Raw genomic sequence first — 19564 nt, 5'->3', positions numbered from 1 at the left:
CTCTTTATAACAATGTGGTTTTTTTCCACCAAATTATGAGCAGCAACCATTAGGAGGCTATAAAATCAATTCAGATTTCAACACTAGTTTTTAAAAATTTGTTTTTATAATGAAATACATTATAAGAAACTAGAAAATATTAGAGAGTACTGGCCATACTGATGCTAAGTTCTGTTTTGTTTCATATACATGCCCATTTTATACCACAAACCAGTAAACACACACACATTTACATATGTGTGAACACACTGCACACAGGTGTGTATGTGTGTGTACATTGGGTCATCACATAAGCTCTTCTAGGAAAGCTTCCTGGTCCTTCATATCTTCCAATCCCCAAAGAGAATGAAGCATTCACTCATCTGCTGTGGTCTATACCATTGCTTTAATCCCATTTATGTTTCCTGTAAGACCACAAACTTCTAATATAGTACCTGGCACACAGCTGGCACTTCATGAACATACATTAAAGGAAATGAGTGAATTCATACTTTTGTACTTGCTCAACATTTACCAAACCTATGGTAGTAACAATTTTCTAAATGTTTAAAACAGTGTAACAGTAACAACATGATATAATAAGCTTCTATTTATGAACACTTTGTATGTGGCTAAGCATTTTTCCTAGGGCCTGACATGTATTATCTCATTTAATTCTTACAACTCTTTTAGATATTATTCTCATTTTTAAAATGTAGAAACACATTAAATCACTTCCCAAATGTCACACAGGAAGTGACAGTGATAAAATTCAAAACCCAAACAATCTGACTCTAGAAAACAAAAATAAACCATATGATAGAATGTTAAACATTTGCTAACAGGTAAGCAGAAAATTAACTTACTTCAAATAAAAGTCGATAATAACATCATTTAAAAATTCTCCTTCATTTAGACAGTGCAGATCCTCATTAGTAACAGAGATGCCTCCCTTAGCTGGAGGTGGTGGATATACTATCAACCTATAACAAAATAAAGAAACAAGCAAATAAATCTCTATATATAGATATATACAACTGAAATGTAATGTACAGTTAAAGAAATGTAAGAGCATTGCATATGCAAAGGAAGTCTCTCACTTTTCTACTGGGCCAATGAAGACGGTGTGGCTCTCTCCAGTTTCTTCTTCATCATCAAAAAACTGGAATTCCTGTTTGTTTCTAAGTTGTATTTTAGATTCAAAGGATACCTAGTAAAAGAAATCAAATCAGCAATTCACAAAGTCAACTGGGAAAATTTTCGATAAAAAGAACAAGTGTAGGCAAGAATGGTTTTCAATTAAAAAGGATTGGCTGGGCGCGGTGGCTCACACCTGTAATCCTAGCACTCTGGGAGGCCGAGGCGGGTGGATTGCTCAAGGTTAGGAGTTCGAGACCAGCCTGAGCAAGAGCGAGACCCCGTCTCTACTAAAAATAGAAAGAAATTACCTGGCCAACTAAAAATATATATAGAAGGCCGGGCGCGGTGGCTCACGCCTGTAATCCTAGCACTCTGGGAGGCCGAGGCGGGTGGATCGCTCAAGGTCAGGAGTTCGAGACCAGCCTGAGCAAGAGCGAGACCCCGTCTCTACTAAAAATAGAAAGAAATTATATGGACAACTAAAAAATATATATAGAAAAAATTAGCCGGGCATGGTGGCGCATGCCTGTAGTCCCAGCTACTCGGGAGGCTGAGGCAGGAGGATCGCTTAAGCCCAGGAGTTTGAGGTTGCTATGAGCTAGGCTGACGCCATGGCACTCACTCTAGCCAGGGCAACAAAGCGACACTCTGTCTCAAAAAAAAAAAAAAAAAAAAAAAATATATATAGAAAAAAAAAAATTAGCCAGGCATGGTGGTGCATGCCTGTAGTCCCAGCTACTCGGGAGGCTGAGGCAGTAGGATCGCTTGAGCCCAGGAGTTTGAGGTTGCTGTGAGCTAGGCTGACGCCATGGCACTCACTCTAGCCCGGGCAACAGCGCGAGACTCTGTCTCAAAAAAAATGGATTAAAAATATAAATCTAAAAAGTATGCATGATATTTAACAATAAATACAAGAAACAGGCAAAACTAGCGGCCACTCTAGCAGTGATACTCTCCCAACTTATATAATAATGGTTTTCCAGTAACTTATTTCTTTAAGATCTCAACTAACCATATTAAATTAGCTTATGTGAAAGATGGCCTTACTAACAACCTATCTAACAGAGGAAAAATAACCCATCTAACAGAAAGTAAGCGAAATAAACTCACAACACAACTACCCGCTTTGTTTTGTATAATTAAAACACCTGTGGTCTAACTAGTTATCTCTAAGACTTTGTTTTCTCAGCCTTGAAGAGCCTGAAGCAGATAGTAGGAGTACGACCTGCCTGCTCCAGCTCTCTGCCTCAGTTCCTGCTCAAAAAACCAGATTTCAAGGACTCAGATAACCCGGCCTCACAGAGAAAATAAAAAATAAAGAACTCCCTGACATTTCACCACTCCTGTTATCCCCCTTGCTGAAGCAGGGGAGGAAAAGCCATTTTTACACTTTAAAAGCAACAAGCAACTTTCCTCAGCTGCCTGGCATTTTCACTCCTTTCTCATTGTGCCTCGGCCACTCCCTCCTCCTCTCTCTCTCTCACTCTCTCTTTCTTCCTTGGGAAAATACATAAGCTTTGTACTTTTTTCTACCCTAAATTCTGTGTGAGAATTCTTTCTCAAACTCACCATGAGCACCTAGTAAGTTTCTACCCTAACATTATGCTAACAAAATTCGAGAAACCTTTCAAAATTCCAAAGTGTTTTTTTCTCCTAGCAGAAGAGGCCTACTTATGTTCAATGGCTAGGCAATCCATAAGGTGTGGAAGGAGAGGCCCAGGGAACACAGCCTAGTGAGCTTCGGCCCTCTACAAGGCCAAATGAAACAGGCAGTCCTTAGAATAAAGAGCCTTCCATTGAAATCTGAGTCCAATCCTAGTTGCCTTATGGCTTCTGCTGCTTTTTTCTTCCTCTGACATTATCTCTTTTTTTTTTTTTTGTTTGAGACAGAGTCTCACTCTGTTGCCCGGGCTAGAGTGCCGTGGCATCAGCCTAGCTCACAGCAACCTCAAACTCCCAGGCTCAAGCAATCCTCCTGCCTCAGCCTCCCGAGTAGCTGGGACTACAGGCATGTGCCACCATGCCCGGCTAATTTTTTCTTATATATTTTTAGTTGGCCAGATAATTTCTTTCTATTTTTAGTAGAGATGAGGCCTTGCTCTTGCTCAGGCTGGTCTCGAACTCCTGACCTCGAGCGATCCACCCGCCTCGGTCTCCCAGAGTGCCAGGATTACAGGCGTGAGCCACCGCGCCCGGCCTTGACATTATCTCTTGTAGCCAACTCTGCAAAAGAAGGAGAACAATTCCGCTTCCTCCTTCTGCTCTTTTGCCAACCTACTGTGTGAACACCTCTTCTCTGGTAAGGGCTTGCTCAACTATTACCATACGTCCACATTTCCAAGTTTGTGACCAGGTTGAGAGATTTAGTCCCAATAAATCTGGACAGAAAAATTCAGTTGCCGTGGTAGGGGATAAATGTGGAATTTTTAAGTTATATTTGTACTATTATTTAATATTATACTATGCATTATAGTAGTACTATGGCCTTTGGTTCAGGTAGCTTCAGAGTTTCCTAACTGCATGAATAACAAATAGTAACTCTAGAACTGGATACATATTTTGACAATTGAGGTCAAACAGTTATATATTCTTCATTTCCCAAGTTTTCAACCATGTATGCCTACATTACATATAAACATACAATACATCAGGGATGAAAATTCCTTCAAACCCAAGACAAAGGGTAACAATCAATTTGAATGTAGCAATGCAAGTATATGCATGGTTCAAAGAAAAAAGGAGAGGAAAAAAAGATGAAAAGTAAAGATTAGAATGTGAAGAACAAAAACTATTTCTGAGACCTGTATCAAGTACTAATTTACACATACCCACCATTGTTTTGACCCAAGATAGTTTACAAATCACATAACAGCAAATAATTCTGAAATGGAATTTAAAGATTTAACACTGAAATGAGCAGTGCTGTAATAAAACATATTTTCTGTTAAAATTACTCATTATTTAAAATTATTTTAAAACATTTAAAAATATAATTACAGTTTTAATTTTGTTTTCTTTTTGCACACAACTTCCTTTGATGCTCTCTTCATAGGTTTTTGTACAGGCAACAAGTCTGCTATTGGCTTCGTCAAAGGTGATTCTTGCAAAAAAATTGGAAACGTTATTCTTTATACCAATCTCAGTAAAGATATTTTCAAATATCACATTTGCCTGATGATCAAGGCCATTTTGAAAAATTAAAATTATATATCGTTCTTCCAAATCTGAAAAGAAACAAATATAACTGTAAGTCTAAAAGAACAAAATAAGTAAATAGATACCTTAAAAAGGAGTAACAAATAATTATTTCCAGGAACCTGGTATAAATACCCACAATAATGTTTGGCACAGAGTAGATACACAACAAATGCTAGAATAAAGACCAGTGAATATTACCTGGCAATGTCACCCTAAGTTATTAAGAGAAGGGAACCAGGATACATTACTCTAGCAATAGCTCAAGAACAAATCTATTCATGATTGTAATTATTTACTTCACCTAATAAATTCCAAATCTCTTCACAGTCATAAAGTATATTGGTTAACATTTTTGTCAAACATAAATAGGAAATTGCCAAGTGAACCAGAAGTATCTCTAGAAAATTTAACTCCAAAACTGCTGTTCACTAATGTGCCAACTCCTGCAGCTTAAGTGGTAGCTAACATTTATTCATCATTAAGCTGCAGCAGCAATTACTGCTGAAATGTATTTACTTTATAAGCAGGTATGCCATGCCATAAATGTTAGAGGTGAAGGGAAACAAACCAGAGAATCGCATCTATGTACTGGAAAGGCTAAAGACCCCATTCTATGAACACAAAAACTTCCTATTCAGGCCAAGTTTCAAGGATTCCAGATTCATATGGTTTATTTAGTTAATATTCTTACCAGTTAAAAAAATTCATTTTACTCAGACTACACAGTGTGAAAGACTGCAGATCTTTTCAGTTTTTCTTCTTCCCCCCTGCCCAATCTTTTGAGTTTTAATCCATTTTGAAAACTTCCTAAATGGGTAAACCTAGGTTTTACCTTCAGCCCTATCACTTTCTGTGGGTTTTTCCTCATCTGTAAAATGGAGGAAGTAATATCCATTTAACAATGTAGCTGTAGATAATACAAGGACTGTAGATAATATACATCTAAGGCCATCTATCAAAGTGCACTCATATTCTTCTATTCAACAGATTGTATTTATTATTATTATTTGTTTTACATAACTTACTTGTTAACTTATTCATTCCTTTACTATCATTCCAAACTTTATCCTCCTTATTCATTTGCAGTTGCACACTCAGCTTTTGATAAACTGTTGGTATCGCCTGAAGAAACACTACTGGTAATTTTCGGACATTACACCATTCACATTTAGTAAGATCAGAGGTATTTAAAGTAATCTTTACAGGATCACGTTCTGGTTCTGAAGGAAAACATACGGAAATGGAAAAGGAATCAATTCTTAAGAGGGCAAAATCACGAATGCAGGCAATTGTGAGGAAATATAAGTTCAAAGTTAAGCATGTATTTATTATGCTCTATAAATAACTCTCATGGGAAATGAAGAAAAATCTTTATAACTACCTTAAAGAGGCTTCTACATTTTTCCTATATGAAAAAGGGATTCTAAAAAGTTAGGCTTTGTGATATTACATAATGAAATTACACCAAGATATATGCTCTTTATTTAAGAAGATATCTTAATGAATTCTATGAATATCATTAATCTTTTATTCCTGTAAAGTGCTTTAGTGTAAATAAAGCTTTAGTGAATAAAAAGATAGAAAGTAGCTTACCATGTAGTTGTATCTTGATAGACTCTAAACAAAACTAAAAAATAAGAGAGATTAGTATTCATCACAGACTTATAAAGATTTTGCTACACATAGCCCAAATGACATGTTACTTGGACCTTAAATCTGTAGAGGGCAGAAAAGCTAAGCCATCTACCATGTGCTTAAGTACAAGATGAAATTATTACTGCCCCTCCCCACTTCTCTCAGAAAGGCAGCCTTCACCTTTTTTCTTCAAAAGAGAAGAACATGTCTTATATTACTTAGAACATGTCTTATATTACTGGTTTATCTCTTAAAATCTCACAGGGAAGTTGACATAACATTACAATGAACACCTCAATACCCCTAACCTAGACTCACTGCTAATACCATGCCATATCCCCTCTATCACTCTTTCTATACATATACTCACTTCTCTTTTGCTAAATTATCACAAAGCAGGCAGCAGATGTCCTAACATTTCATCCCCAAATCGTTCTACGTGTATCTCACAAGAACAAGAACATTCTCCTTTACAACCAAACATTATTAGCACATCTAAGAAATCAAGATTAACTTCATTCAACATATAATTCATACTCAAATTTCCCTGACTAGTCAGAATTGTCCTTTATTGCTATTTTAATTTTTCCCCAATCCACAATTCTGTCAAGGCTATATTTATCTCTTCTGTCTACTCCAATCTCAACCAGAAACTTGCCCCTCTCTGTTCTTTGTAACATGGCCTTTAGGGAATCTAGGTTCTGTTAAGGAATTTAAGGAATTAGGTTCTGTAAAACATCCAATACCCTGGACTTGCGTTTCCTCGTTTTAAAAATCAGGCCATACATTTCCAGCAAAAACAGCACATAGGTGATGTGCTGATACCTCTCACTGTATCACATCAGAAGGCACATCATGTCAGACTGTCCTTCCATTGATACAAGGTTAATCACTTGGCTAAGGCAGTGACTGCCAGGTTTTTCCACTATAAAGATATAATTTTCCCTTTGCAGTTGAAAAATCTGTGTAGAGATACTTGAAACCCTGTAAATATCCTTTTCCCTAATAATCTTTCACACAATGGTTTTAGCATCCATTAAAGATCCTTGCCTGAATCAGTTATTATTAGTGGTTACAAAATGGTGATTTTCTAACTAATTATTTCAATGTGGAGAAGACACATTAAGTCTAATACAACCTAAATTAATAATAATTTTTCATGTTTACAGAAGAGAATCAAGAGAGGCAGCACGTGCTTTGAACTACATTTTTAAAAAGATAGACTGATATATAGAGGGATGAATAACTATATGAAAAGCAAATTTTACTAATGCTAATGGTAGAAGTTAGCTTGGAGGTATATAAATGTTCACCATAAAATTCTTTCAACTTTTGTTTGAAAATTTTCATAATGTAAAAAAAGAAAGGAAATATGAAATAAATCCAATAATTGCTACAATAATTCCCTAGTCTAAAATGTCACTAAACATACCTTCTAAAGATTGTATTTGAAAGTAATACATTAATTGGTTTCAATGGAAAGTAACACATTATTTGGGGATATCAAGAATGAGTACTTGTAGCTTGGAAACATTTCAGCACATGTAGAAGCTGAAGTTACATGCTTTAGAAAAATGTGTCACATGACTAAAAAGTGACAACAATAATGACAAATAATGACACAAGGCATTTAAATAAAATTGTTGCATGAGATGAAGGAATTGAAAGCTATGTCTAAATATTTGTCATTTAAAAATTTGTGCATAACTAAATTACACACACATCAACACTGTAAACAGATATCGGGCTATTTCATCTACATCACAAATGTTTCTAAATTTAAATTGGCTGAAAACTTTGATTTTGTATCTGCTCTTGAGAAAAATGAGGGACTGCTTTGTATTTCAGCGTATATAGTATTCCTACTAATGTTAAGCCAAATTACTTTCTAATGAAAGTATTTAAGTAAAATCAACACTTCTAGATAGTGCCAATTTATCACTGAGTGAATTTAAAATGATTTAAATTATCTAATAATAAGAATGTGGAATTTCATAAAACATTTAAAACAGTAAAACATTTAAAATCTGTTTCTCAGATTAATCATAACTTGGCAGATAAATAATTTCACTACAAAACATAAGGAAGTTATGTTCAAGAACAAAATATCAAATAGTCTTTTTAATTACACCATAAGAAGAAATTACACACTTGTAATCCTAGCACTCTGGGAGGCTGAGGCGGGTGGATTGTTTGAGCTCAGGAGTTCGAGACCAGCCTGAGCAAGACCGAGACCCCCGTCTCTACTAAAAATAGAAAGAAATTATATGGACAACTAAAAATATACACAGAAAAAATTAGCCAGGCATGGTGGTGCATGCCTGTAGTCCCAGCTACTTGGGAGGCTGAGGCAGAAGGATTGCTTGAGCCCAGGAGTTTGAGGTTGCTGTGGCACTCTAGCCCAGGAAACAGAGTGAGACTCTGTCTCAAAAAAAAAAAAAAAAAAAAAAGAAGAAAGAAATTACAGATCCACTAAGTGTACTTCAATGAAGAACATCCTTTGGGAAAATTCCACGCTACAAGGAAGGTAAACACCACACTGAAAATTTCCACATTATATTTTTTGGCTAAATATTTCATTTAGCACTTTAGTTTTTTAAAAAAGTGTTTCAGCATCTTTTATAATACACATATTGTCTTTTATTTCTTCAATTAAATTTACGAAGTCTGTCTTCACTGCAGCATATATAACCTAATCTGTAACTTTTATAAAAAAATCATTCAAATTTTAATGTAGTTCTTGATACTTTTGAGACTAAACATGCAACTTTCAATTAAATGTCTAAACCATCAGCAAAATCTAACTCATCAAACAAGAGTTATAAATAACTGTTTTGATGTGGGAGAAAGCCATAAAACCTTCAGGGTACTCCTGCAAATTTTTGAGGTACAAAGTAACATAGAGTGATATTTTTGTTAACTAAAGGAAACCAGAAAAGATAATCTGACTACAGAGGATTGTAACAAAACAGGAATTTCAGAAATCCCTGAAAACCTTGAGATATGATACAATGTTATTGAGCAATAAAGGGCGGACAGTTCATACATAATTTGCTTTAAATTTCTGAAGTACTTCTATAACTTTCTAGTTTTTAAACTGTGGGAAGCTGAAATTTTTTGAAGGAAAAGAAAAAATTGCTGGATTCCCATAGAGCTTTGTTCTGGTAAGAAACCAAGTTCATATTTCATTTGCTCCTACAAACAAACCTGTAATTTTTTTTTCTTTTGATCATATTGTATCCTAGAACTATGAACCTTTACCAGAAAACAAACAGATATTTGTTCACTATAATTTAAATAATAATAAAACTACTTTTTAACTTTCCTGCTGAGATAAAATATGTTCTCTTAAAGATACTGCTTTATGTATAAGAAACAGTACTAGGAGACAGTGTTTGGAAACAAATAGGGACACCAAGTTATGGCACTGCAAAATAAAGGCTCACGGAATAAATATAGTGCTTTAGGAAGACTAATCTTAAACCAACAATGTTCGGAACATATTAGAAAGAAAAATAATGACTAAGAAGGCTGGTTAAGAAGACTATTAAAATTTCAAAAAGAAAATAAAAACTTGAATTGGACTGGCAGCAGTAGAATAGGAAGTACATAGGTATGACAGGTAAGATAAAGGAACTACAGAAAGTTCTTTTGGCATATGGACAATGAACTACTCCAAAGCACAATGCCTCTTGGGTAGTCAGTGTAGTCCAATAATCTATTTCTAGGATCCTTAATGCTATAACACATCTTTCAGCAGACTCCAAAGCTTTTGAATTCTTCTTTCTCTCTCTGTAATTCTTTAATATATTCTTTTCATGCACTGAGCTAGCATTATAATAGAAAAGCAACAAATTGGAAGGTTTTCTAACTTACTGAGAGTCGTATCTTCCTAAAATGAATATACTGTTACTTCAAACATTACATTATGATAGATTTTTATCCACTGATTTTTAATGGTAAGGAGCTACTATTTATATACCCTTAAAGCAATTTGAAATCTTAAAATAATTTTTATATTCTATTAAATTAAATATTTTAATTTATAAATTTTAAATATTACATATTAGCTTTAGGAATGAAATTTTGAATCTTATAATTGATACAGTAAGGAGCTTAAGAATGTACTTACAACTACAGGTTCTATTAATAGCCGGAAAAGAGTTCCTACTCGTATACTTCGACAACTTAAAATGACATTGTCACAGGGTTTTTGGCAGCTTAAAGGATCAACTAAAGTTTCTTGAGAAAACACTTTACGACGTTTTAGAGGTGTGTTGATGATAGAATTGCCAAACTGAAAAGGAAAAGAAAATTTTCACTTAAAATTTACTAAAACAAGCAAACTAAGTACACATATGAAAACAAGATCCAATAACTATCACAACATTAAATTGATTTTCCTTCAATAGCATTAGATAAAATAGAAATTCATGGTTTTTATATAATAGTAAATCCCTTCTATTTTTATCTAGATATACCTTAGTTATTATTTCAAATTCAAGTAGTAGCATAGCAATCTATATATAGTTTGCAGCTCAAGCAGTACTACATCAGGAATAGTACTCTGGGAATCAGACTGCCTGGGTTCAAACAGCCACACTACCTTTTAATGATCTGATCTGGTAAAACTTAAACAAGTAATTTAGGAGAATGGTTATTTTGTATTACAAAAAGATGTTTCATAATAAATAATATTTTATATAAGTACATAATTTTAATTAACAGTAATTATATTATCTTTATTATCATCACAAATATAAAACATGAGCTTGACCATAAAATAAAAGGAGAGATAAGTCCACTGCATAGAAATAGGCACCATCCTCATTATCCTTCTAGAGACATTTCTATGACCTATGTCACAGGAAAAAATACTTATTTATAACAAAATGTGATCATCATATATACTATATATATATATATATATATATATAATATATATGATTTTGTAAACTGCTTTCTCAGGCTTGTTAACAGATTTATCATTAATACTTCTCCATAGATTATTATCAACTTACTAAGTTTAAAAGATTTTTTTTTTAAGCTTTAGGGTTATATTTTAATATGAGAAATCATTTAAGCCAGGTGTGGTGGGTCATGCCTATAATCCTAGCACTTTGGGAGGGTAAAGCAGAAAGATCACATGAGGTCAGGAGTTTGAGAGGGTATTTAGCTCACTAATAAAACAGATCATTTAAGAGCTGTTCAGCTGAATCCACAGTAGAGGGACTGAGGCTAGAATCTGGATGGTACACACTCTCTTATGGAGAATCACTGAGAAGAACAAGGTACCCTTATGATTCAGTATGCCAGTCTGAAAAGTGCTCACCTTAAAACCTCATCACACGGAAATCCACTATTTAACTAAATTCTTCTATGCTGGACATCTAAGGTCTTTCTGATCTCTCCCCATGACAATTCATTTGTCAAAGAGTATTTTTGCAGTTCAACCGTGGTGCACATACAGAATTATTGCCAAACTGCCCTCCAGCAAAGTCATACCAATTTAGATACCCAAACATTGATGAGACACTATCATACTACAAATATTTTTGGTAATTTGGACAGTTAACAAATGGTATTTTAATTTCATTTTTACTACTCTGATTACTACCTTTTCTGAAACTCTATTCATTCCTTTATTCATTTTCCTATGGTTTGCTTCTATTTCTTGATTTTAGGAAATTAAAAATATATAAAGGATCTATTTATGCTTTGTCACGAAGTTCACAATTTTTCCAACTGCATTTACCTATCAAATTTTGCTTCTGGTGTTTTGCTACACTGTTTGGTACTTTTCATTTAATCAAATATATTCATCTCTTCATTTACTACTTTTGCTTGTGTTGTCATGCTTGGAAAGGCATTCCTTAAGATTACATAAAAATATTAATCCATATTTTTTTCTATTATCCTTATGGTTGCTTTTTGTTGTTTTTCATTTCGTACGGTTCCCATCTTAACCAAGTATGTGTGTTTCCATATTTTCATATGTACTCTTATAAATCCAGACATATATATACACAAATACATAATTTTTTACTTTTTTTAAGACATAGGGTCTTGCTCCATCACCCAGGCTGGAGTGCCTCGGTGCAATCATATCTCACTGTAGCCTGGAATTCCTGGGTTCAAGCAATGCTCCAGCCTCAGCCCCGGAGTAGCCAGGACTCCAGGCATGAATCACCACACTCAGCCAATTTTTTTATTTTGTTGTAGAGACAGGGTCTTGAACTCCTGGCCTCCCAAAGTGCTGTGCCTAAGCCAGCATGCCCAGTCCACCTACATCATTTTTAACAATAAGTCTATTATTTTATAAAATGTCTTTACTAAAATAATATGCACATATTTCTGTATAATGGCATTCTTATTCAACAGTACCATGTAAAAATGCTAAAAGTCATTAATATAGCTCTAGTTTTTATTTTCAACGGCTGCATGGTATGGATGTACCATAACTTCTTCAGCCATATCCATATTAATGGGCAAAGATTTTGTTTGCAGTTATTTACCAATAATCATATTTGTATATGCAGCCTCACATACTGGAGAAGAGGGGATATTCCTTTGAGATGGAGTCTAAGAAAGTAACTATTTGGTCAAACAGTACATATTTAAAAATTTTTTAATAGTCATTTTCACATGGCTTTCCCAAGAGGCCATAATAATAATGTTTTCCTTTAGGAAAGTAACCTTTTCCTTTAGATTCTTGCCAGCAGTACATATTAGCTGATTTTGTATCAATTTTGTAAGTCTGTGAAGTACAGTTATAGTTCATTTTAATTTGCACTTCCTTACTAATTTGCACTTTTAATGTGATAGTTTACCTATACGAATTTTCTCCTCTGTCTATTCCTACCCTTTGTTCATTTTCTTTTTATCCTCTGACTTTTAAGACTTCTTAATCCATTATAGATATTAAAGCATGTCATCTATATTACATATATTCTCTCTGGATCTGTCTACTGACATCGTGGTTTTTTTATTTTTTTGACACAGGGTCTTGTTCTGTCGCCCTAGGCTAAAGTACAGTGATGCCATCAAATTCCTGGGCTCAAGCAATCCTCCTGCCTCAGCCTTTTGAGTAGCTAGAACTACAGCAGTTTGCCACCATGCCTAGTTATAACATTGTTTATATTACCTATTTCCATTTTGAAATTTCCATACAGTAAGTTATAAAATGAAACAATATGATAAAACATAATATTATAGTAAAATGCATCCAAGTTAAAATGACTTCTCTGTTTGCTAGATTTTATAAGTAATCTCCTTATATATACTAATATTTTGCTGTAAGGTTGATACTTTTTGTTGTTGTTGAATTGTTTATACTTTAAGACTTATTGTTAATTGAAATTTATTTTTGTATATGGTTTATTGTTCTTCCAAATAATCTTCCACGTGGTATTTAAGCACCACTTAATGCATAATCAATCTTTTTCTCCTGTTGAAACCACCAAATTGCCCTCTGAAAAAATATTCACATCCCAAAAGGGAGACTTTAATCTGAACAAATGTCAACAAATGTGAAAAGTACCTGGTCTTTCATTCTTGCTTTTCTTGGCAATGTAACTGTATTTAACTCTGAGTCAACTGGAATGCTTCTTAGTTCATGCTCTACTTTGCAGGTATTTTCATTTAGTGCTGCTTCTACTTTGCCAGTAGATGGTGCTGGGGAAGAACATGCTGAATCAGCAGGTTGAGGAGATACGCTCTCTCTTCTATGAGACCTGTCATTGTCATCATCATCATCACTGGACAAAATAACTAAAAGTATAAAAAAATGTACATCTTATATTAAAATTTATATTAACATTATACTTATAATTTTTTATTTCATGTCTGTCAGTTAAAAATGTAAATAAATTATCACAGTGAGAAATACACTAAATTTTTTTTGGATCTCCTCCAGATCTGAGAATAAAAACAAATGGGCTAGGTGTGGTGGCTCAGGCCTGTAATCTTAGCACTTTAGGAGGCCGAAGCAGGAGGACCTCTTGAGGCCAGGAGTTCAAGACCAACCTGAGCAACATAGTGAGACATTGTCTATACAAAAAATAGGAAAAAATTACCAAGGTGTGGTGGCACGCACCTGTAGTCCAAACTACTTGGGGGGGGGGTGCTAAGGCAGGAGGATTGCTTGAGCCCCGGAGTTTGAGGATGCAGTGAGCTATGATGATGCCACTGCACTCTAGCCTAGGCAGCAGAGCAAGACAATGTCTTAAAAAAAAAATTGAAGATACAATCCACTTTATCTGATGGAAAGTTAAATTTGAAGAAAGCATAAGACTTGGAATCATTTTAAAAATACTATACAAATATAAAATTGTTTCTACAGCCTGTTGCCCCTCACCCATACAGCAAGATTAGCAAGTTACAAGAAGAACTGTTTATTCATAGGTTTCAGAGTTTCAAAAAGTGTAAGGTGTGAAAATAATTTGCATACAGCTTATTTACAAAATAGCATGCATTTTAAATATGTGTGAAACTCCGTGTAAACAAATAATTTTGGGCTACACAGGAAATCACTAAAATCATAATTGGTCCTTGGGAAAATCTGGACCAGTGCCTAATGCTCCACACATATTGTTGAGTAAATTAACGTGGGCAAGAAATTAACGTGGTCATTATAAAAGCAATTTGCTCTTATACTTTGTACTCGTTACTGAATCTTATCACATCCATCTCTATATAACTCCCCAGAACCACCCATATTGTACTTGAGTTAAACACCAATTGTACTTGAGTTAAACACCAACTCCTTACTCTGGTTTATAAATTTACATAATCTGGCCCCCTGTCAAATCTGTCCAATTTTCTCATTCTACTACATTTTTTTTTTCTCTTTATGATCCAGGCACACTAGCCAATACTTCTGTCCCACAAACACCACAAGCTTATTCCTGCCTGGATTGTGCTCCCCCCAACACTGCATTTTTGTCACCAATTATTAGCTTAAATATCACTTTTTGATTGACAACCCAATCTAAAATAAGCACACAGGTACTCAGTCATATAAACTGATTTATATGATTCAGTTCTTTGTTGTTATGTTTACTTGCTCATCTGTCTCTCCCTACTACATATCAACTACAAGTGCGCAGACATTGTCTTGTTTGCAGCTATATTCCCAGGCCTAAAATAGTGCCTTACACACACACAAAAAAAAACATTAAAAAATCAAGTGTTGAAGAGTGCATGAACTTGCAGGAGCAATTTTCCTTTTTAGTATTCCACACATAAATGCTAAATTAATATTTACTGAGTAATGTGCATGTCCCAGAGGAGCATCATCCCCAGCATTATTCCACTTGTCTTTTTTATTTTGCTGTCCAATCTCAGGAGTAAATGCTATGCTTGTATCTTTTTCAGAACTGGTCTTTTATTAACAGAAAAACTAACAGGCCAGATTAGAAGGTCTACGGAGATTTACATATACAGTATTTGAAAGTTGGGGTTTTGCCACTTACTGGTTATTTAGCTCATATTCTCTTCTCTGAGAAATTAGGGACAATAATGGTACCTATTTCACAGAATTGTTGTAAGAAGCAAATGATATGTAAAAAGCTTAGCACAATGCTTGGTATATATATTTATACACATACACATATAAATATATATCTTTTTTTTAAAAAAAGTCCATGAACTATTCATACTGTTTATAAAAAAACCACACAAAAATGTATTATATTCAAAGGGAAGCCTAGTGTTCTATATAAAATTATTACTTTTATTATTTTTAGAGATAAGGTCTTTTTTTTTGGAGACAGAGTCTTACTCTGTTGCCTGGGCTAGAGTGCCGTGGCGTCAGCCTAGCTCACAGCAACCTCAAACTCCTGGGCTCAAGCAATTCTAATGCCTCAGCCTCCCGAGTAGCTGGGAATACAGGCATGTGCCACCATGCCCAGCTTATTTTTTATATATATATTTTTTAGTTGTCCAGCTAATTTCTTTCTATTTTTTTTTTAGTAGAGATGGGGTCTCGCTCTTGCTCAGGCTGGTCTCGAACTCCTGAGCTCAAACGATCCGCCTGCCTCGGCCTCCCAGACAGTTAGGATTACAGGCGTGAGCCCCCACGCCTGGCCTAGAGATAAGGTCTTGCAATGTTGCCAAGGCTGGTCTTGAATTCCTAGGCTCAAGCAACCCTTCTGCTTCAGCATCCCAAGTAGCTGGGCCTACAGGTGTGTGCCACCATGCCTGGCTTACAATTATCTTTATGGTGCTTGAAGAGGATTAAAACTTCTGTATCTACTATAATAAAAATTTATTTTAAAGCCCAAATGCTGCAATAGATAGGACTATATTATGTAGTTTTCATTTAATTGACTTAAAATAAATAAGGGTGGTGCTTAATATCACCGTAATCGCAAAGCAAATGGGAAGAGTATGCAAAGATGATATTATATAGCTAAAAGGTTGTCCTCATGGCTGCTTTCATTTTATTTTAAAAAAATAGAACATATGCTAAATAAATATCCATCTAGGACCCTGCCTTAGGGTCTGCAATGAATTGAACTATCCCCCTTCAAAATTCTCATGTTGAAGTCCTAAACCCCGAAGTGATTGTATTTAGAGATAACACCTTTAAAGAGGTAATAAAGAAGATGAAAAGATACCAAAGCTCTCTCTCTGCTGTCACACAAAAGGAAGGCCATGTGTGGACACAGTGAGAAGGCAAACATATGAAGCCAGGAAGAGACCTCACCAGACACCAACACCTTGATCTTAGACTTCCTGCCTACAGAACTCTGAGAAAACAATTTATTTTGTTTAAGCCACCCAATCTATGGTATTCCATTAGGGCATCCTGAGTAGACTAATACAGTGTCTTTGTGCTTAGATTCTAAACTTGTTCCCATATATATCACAGCTCGTCTTCCTACTCACTTCATTCTGGACTCTGCTCAAAAGTTACCTTATTAAAAGTTCCTATTCTGCCACCTACCCAGCACTCTCCTTCCTCTTGACACCTAACTCTCCACTTTCTGGACATGCTTCACTCTTCTGCATGGAATTCATCACTACCTGAGACATACATTTTATTAACAGAATAAAAGCCTCTTCATAATAAATTACATTAATGGGAAACCATTTAAGAATAAGTATATTAAGAAACACGACTTTGGAATCTGAAAAATCTGTTATTTTTTTTTTAAACCAAACTCCAATAGTCCAAATGTATATAATACTGAGATTTTATTCAATCTCCTGTAAGCCTGGGTTACCTCGTTTACAAAATGGGTATATCAGTAGCTATGTCACACAATTGTGAAAACTAAATTAAAACTGGATAGTGTACAACACTTTTTTGTTTTTTTTTTACAAAGCAGGGCACACAAGTATGCAATAAATGACATCTTTTATTATTACTAATATGTTCTTATAATGGAGCATATTTTTCCATATACTTTAATGGAAAATTAACTTTTTTTTTTTTCAGGAAAGCAAATTTATGCTTTATATGGTTTTAAATCATGGTTTATATGGTCCTATGTTAAGCTCTGAATAGTAAGCCTGCTTAAGGTACCTCAGAACTACATGAATTTGTTTCCCTATATTATCAACCTGCATGGTTAATGTAGATATAATACTTAATTTTTTTTAAAAAGTTACACTTACCAACTTAGCCTTATCAACATCCAGTTCCCCTAACCCTGCAAACCTCATGATCTTAAGTTTCCTATACAAAATTTGGCTCAGTGATAATACCCAGTAAACTGCCTAATAAGTGAGAGTTCTTTCCATGTCTTAAACTTTAAAATACAAAACTTCATCATTAAGAAAGATTCAAAGGATGTTAACAATATTTAATATAGTATAGGTATAACATGGAAATATATTATAAAATATTTGTCAAAAAACATCATCATAACATCCTAACACAGTATCTTAGCTACATATCTATCATACAGTAATTCTTTACTTGACTGAGTTCTTTTTGAAAAATAAGCTAATGTGCTGGTGTAGACTGAGGTTTTCATATTGAAATTAATTAAAATATAACTTGACATATTTCTGATGTTCAAAAAAATTCTTAGTATTTTCCCCTTTATTAACCAGTTTTCCAAATAATGCTTTGGAACCCTAAGCAACTCCAAAGGTAACCGATGGAGGGCTTTTTTCCTTTTTAAGGGGATAGGAGGGCATCTTAAGGAACTATTTGACTTTAACATATTTGACATATTTAAATGACTAGTAGCCATGATTCTTTTTGTGACTCAAGTAGTCCCATTCAGTGGTTAGTGTGAGCCCTTTCACTTTAGTTCCATGTCTTTTTGCATGTCCACATTAGTTTCCAACAGCTTCCTGATGACTAGATGATCTAGGTTTCTCATATATTTCATGCTCCAGACCTGGACTCATCTATTTTTCTGAGGAGCTCTGGTTATTTTTACTGGGAGATGGTATTTAAAATCAAAGATATGGGCACTAGGAGGCTTTTTTTGTTGGTTTTTTTTTTTTTTTTTTTCCTGTTTCTAGGCATTTTCTGTAGATAAAGCTAGGAAATATTTATATTTAAGAGAAAATAGGTAAGCTCATGCTATTATCTCCAACTCAAAGTTATAGAATTTTTACTTGATTTTACTTTTATTTTAGAGTCAAGGTCTTGTTCTGTTGTCTGGGTAAAGTACAGTGGTATCATCATAGCTCACTGGAAACGCAAACTTCTGGGGCCAAGTGACCCTCTTGCCTTGCCTCCCAAAGTGCTAGGGTTACAGGCATTAGCCACCAGCTCAGCTTGATTTTACTTTTGTATCCCTTCTCTCTAACTATAAAAATCTTGGTTCTTAGATACAATAACATAATTACTTATTTGCTTTATCAATATGTGTGTTTAAAAATAATACCAATATTACTAACAGTATTAATGAATACACTTACGATTTTTCTGCAGTTCTATTTAACCTTAAAATATATCACAATTAGGAATGTCAGCCACAACATTATTTTAATTTAGATTTACTTGAAATAATTCCATGTGTTCAAGCCACCAACTAAATATATAATTAAGTTCATTTGTTTCATTTTGAATTTGTTCTTTTATTTTGTTTTGAAAATTTTTTAAGATTTTGTTTTATAATTATGTAAAACATTTATATAGGTCCAAAGTCAAACCTATAAAAGAAGGTATATTTGGAAAAATTTGTCATCTACCCCTAACACCTTGTAAAAAGGAAATAAAAATCTCAGGGCCATCCCCTCAACCCCATATGCAAGAGGGAAGGTGAAGGCCTCAGGTACCTTGTGAAGGACTAGCCCAACAGATCATTCAGGAAATTCCTTGCTGACCTCCCATAAGCAAGGACATGTAAATTGTAACTATAAATCCATAGGCTGTGTGTAGCTCCTAAAACTAAAGTCTGTTCGATTCCACACTAATAATGAATTACAAGTTTATCTTCACAGGCGGAACAGAGATGTAGATTTTCCTGGGTCTCACAGGAATGTAACCATTTTGTCTCACTATCCCCACTCCCCTGATTTTTTTTATCTACTGTATGCCTTTAAAATTCTGAAATTTCCAAATTCCCCTTCAGAAAAACAGCCACAGGTCTGTCTGTGGTTTGTGTTTTTCTAGGGCACATCCTCAACTTTTCTTAATATCTGT

General features: G+C 34.5%; 1 protein-coding gene across 5 annotated transcripts in view; it reads right to left on the bottom strand.

The window, feature by feature from the left end:
* Window positions 1-19564, bottom strand: part of SENP6 (SUMO specific peptidase 6) — a 105302-nt gene that overhangs the window by 20533 nt on the left and 65205 nt on the right. For all 5 annotated transcript variants that reach the window (XM_069488986.1, XM_069488988.1, XM_069488990.1 and 2 more), the window contains 7 exons: window positions 13493-13722; window positions 10085-10249; window positions 5911-5944; window positions 5343-5537; window positions 4117-4343; window positions 1080-1189; window positions 846-962 (listed from right to left, as the gene is read on the bottom strand). In XM_069488986.1, the coding sequence (XP_069345087.1) occupies window positions 846-962; window positions 1080-1189; window positions 4117-4343; window positions 5343-5537; window positions 5911-5944; window positions 10085-10249; window positions 13493-13722 (1078 nt within the window). The remainder of the gene's footprint in view (window positions 1-845; window positions 963-1079; window positions 1190-4116; window positions 4344-5342; window positions 5538-5910; window positions 5945-10084; window positions 10250-13492; window positions 13723-19564) is intronic.

Source organism: Eulemur rufifrons, chromosome 15 (genome assembly GCF_041146395.1).
Source record: "Eulemur rufifrons isolate Redbay chromosome 15, OSU_ERuf_1, whole genome shotgun sequence".
Classification (NCBI taxonomy): domain Eukaryota; kingdom Metazoa; phylum Chordata; class Mammalia; order Primates; family Lemuridae; genus Eulemur; species Eulemur rufifrons.
The sequence above is the reverse complement of the archived record's forward strand: the minus strand, read 5'-3'. Positions and strand labels throughout refer to the sequence as shown.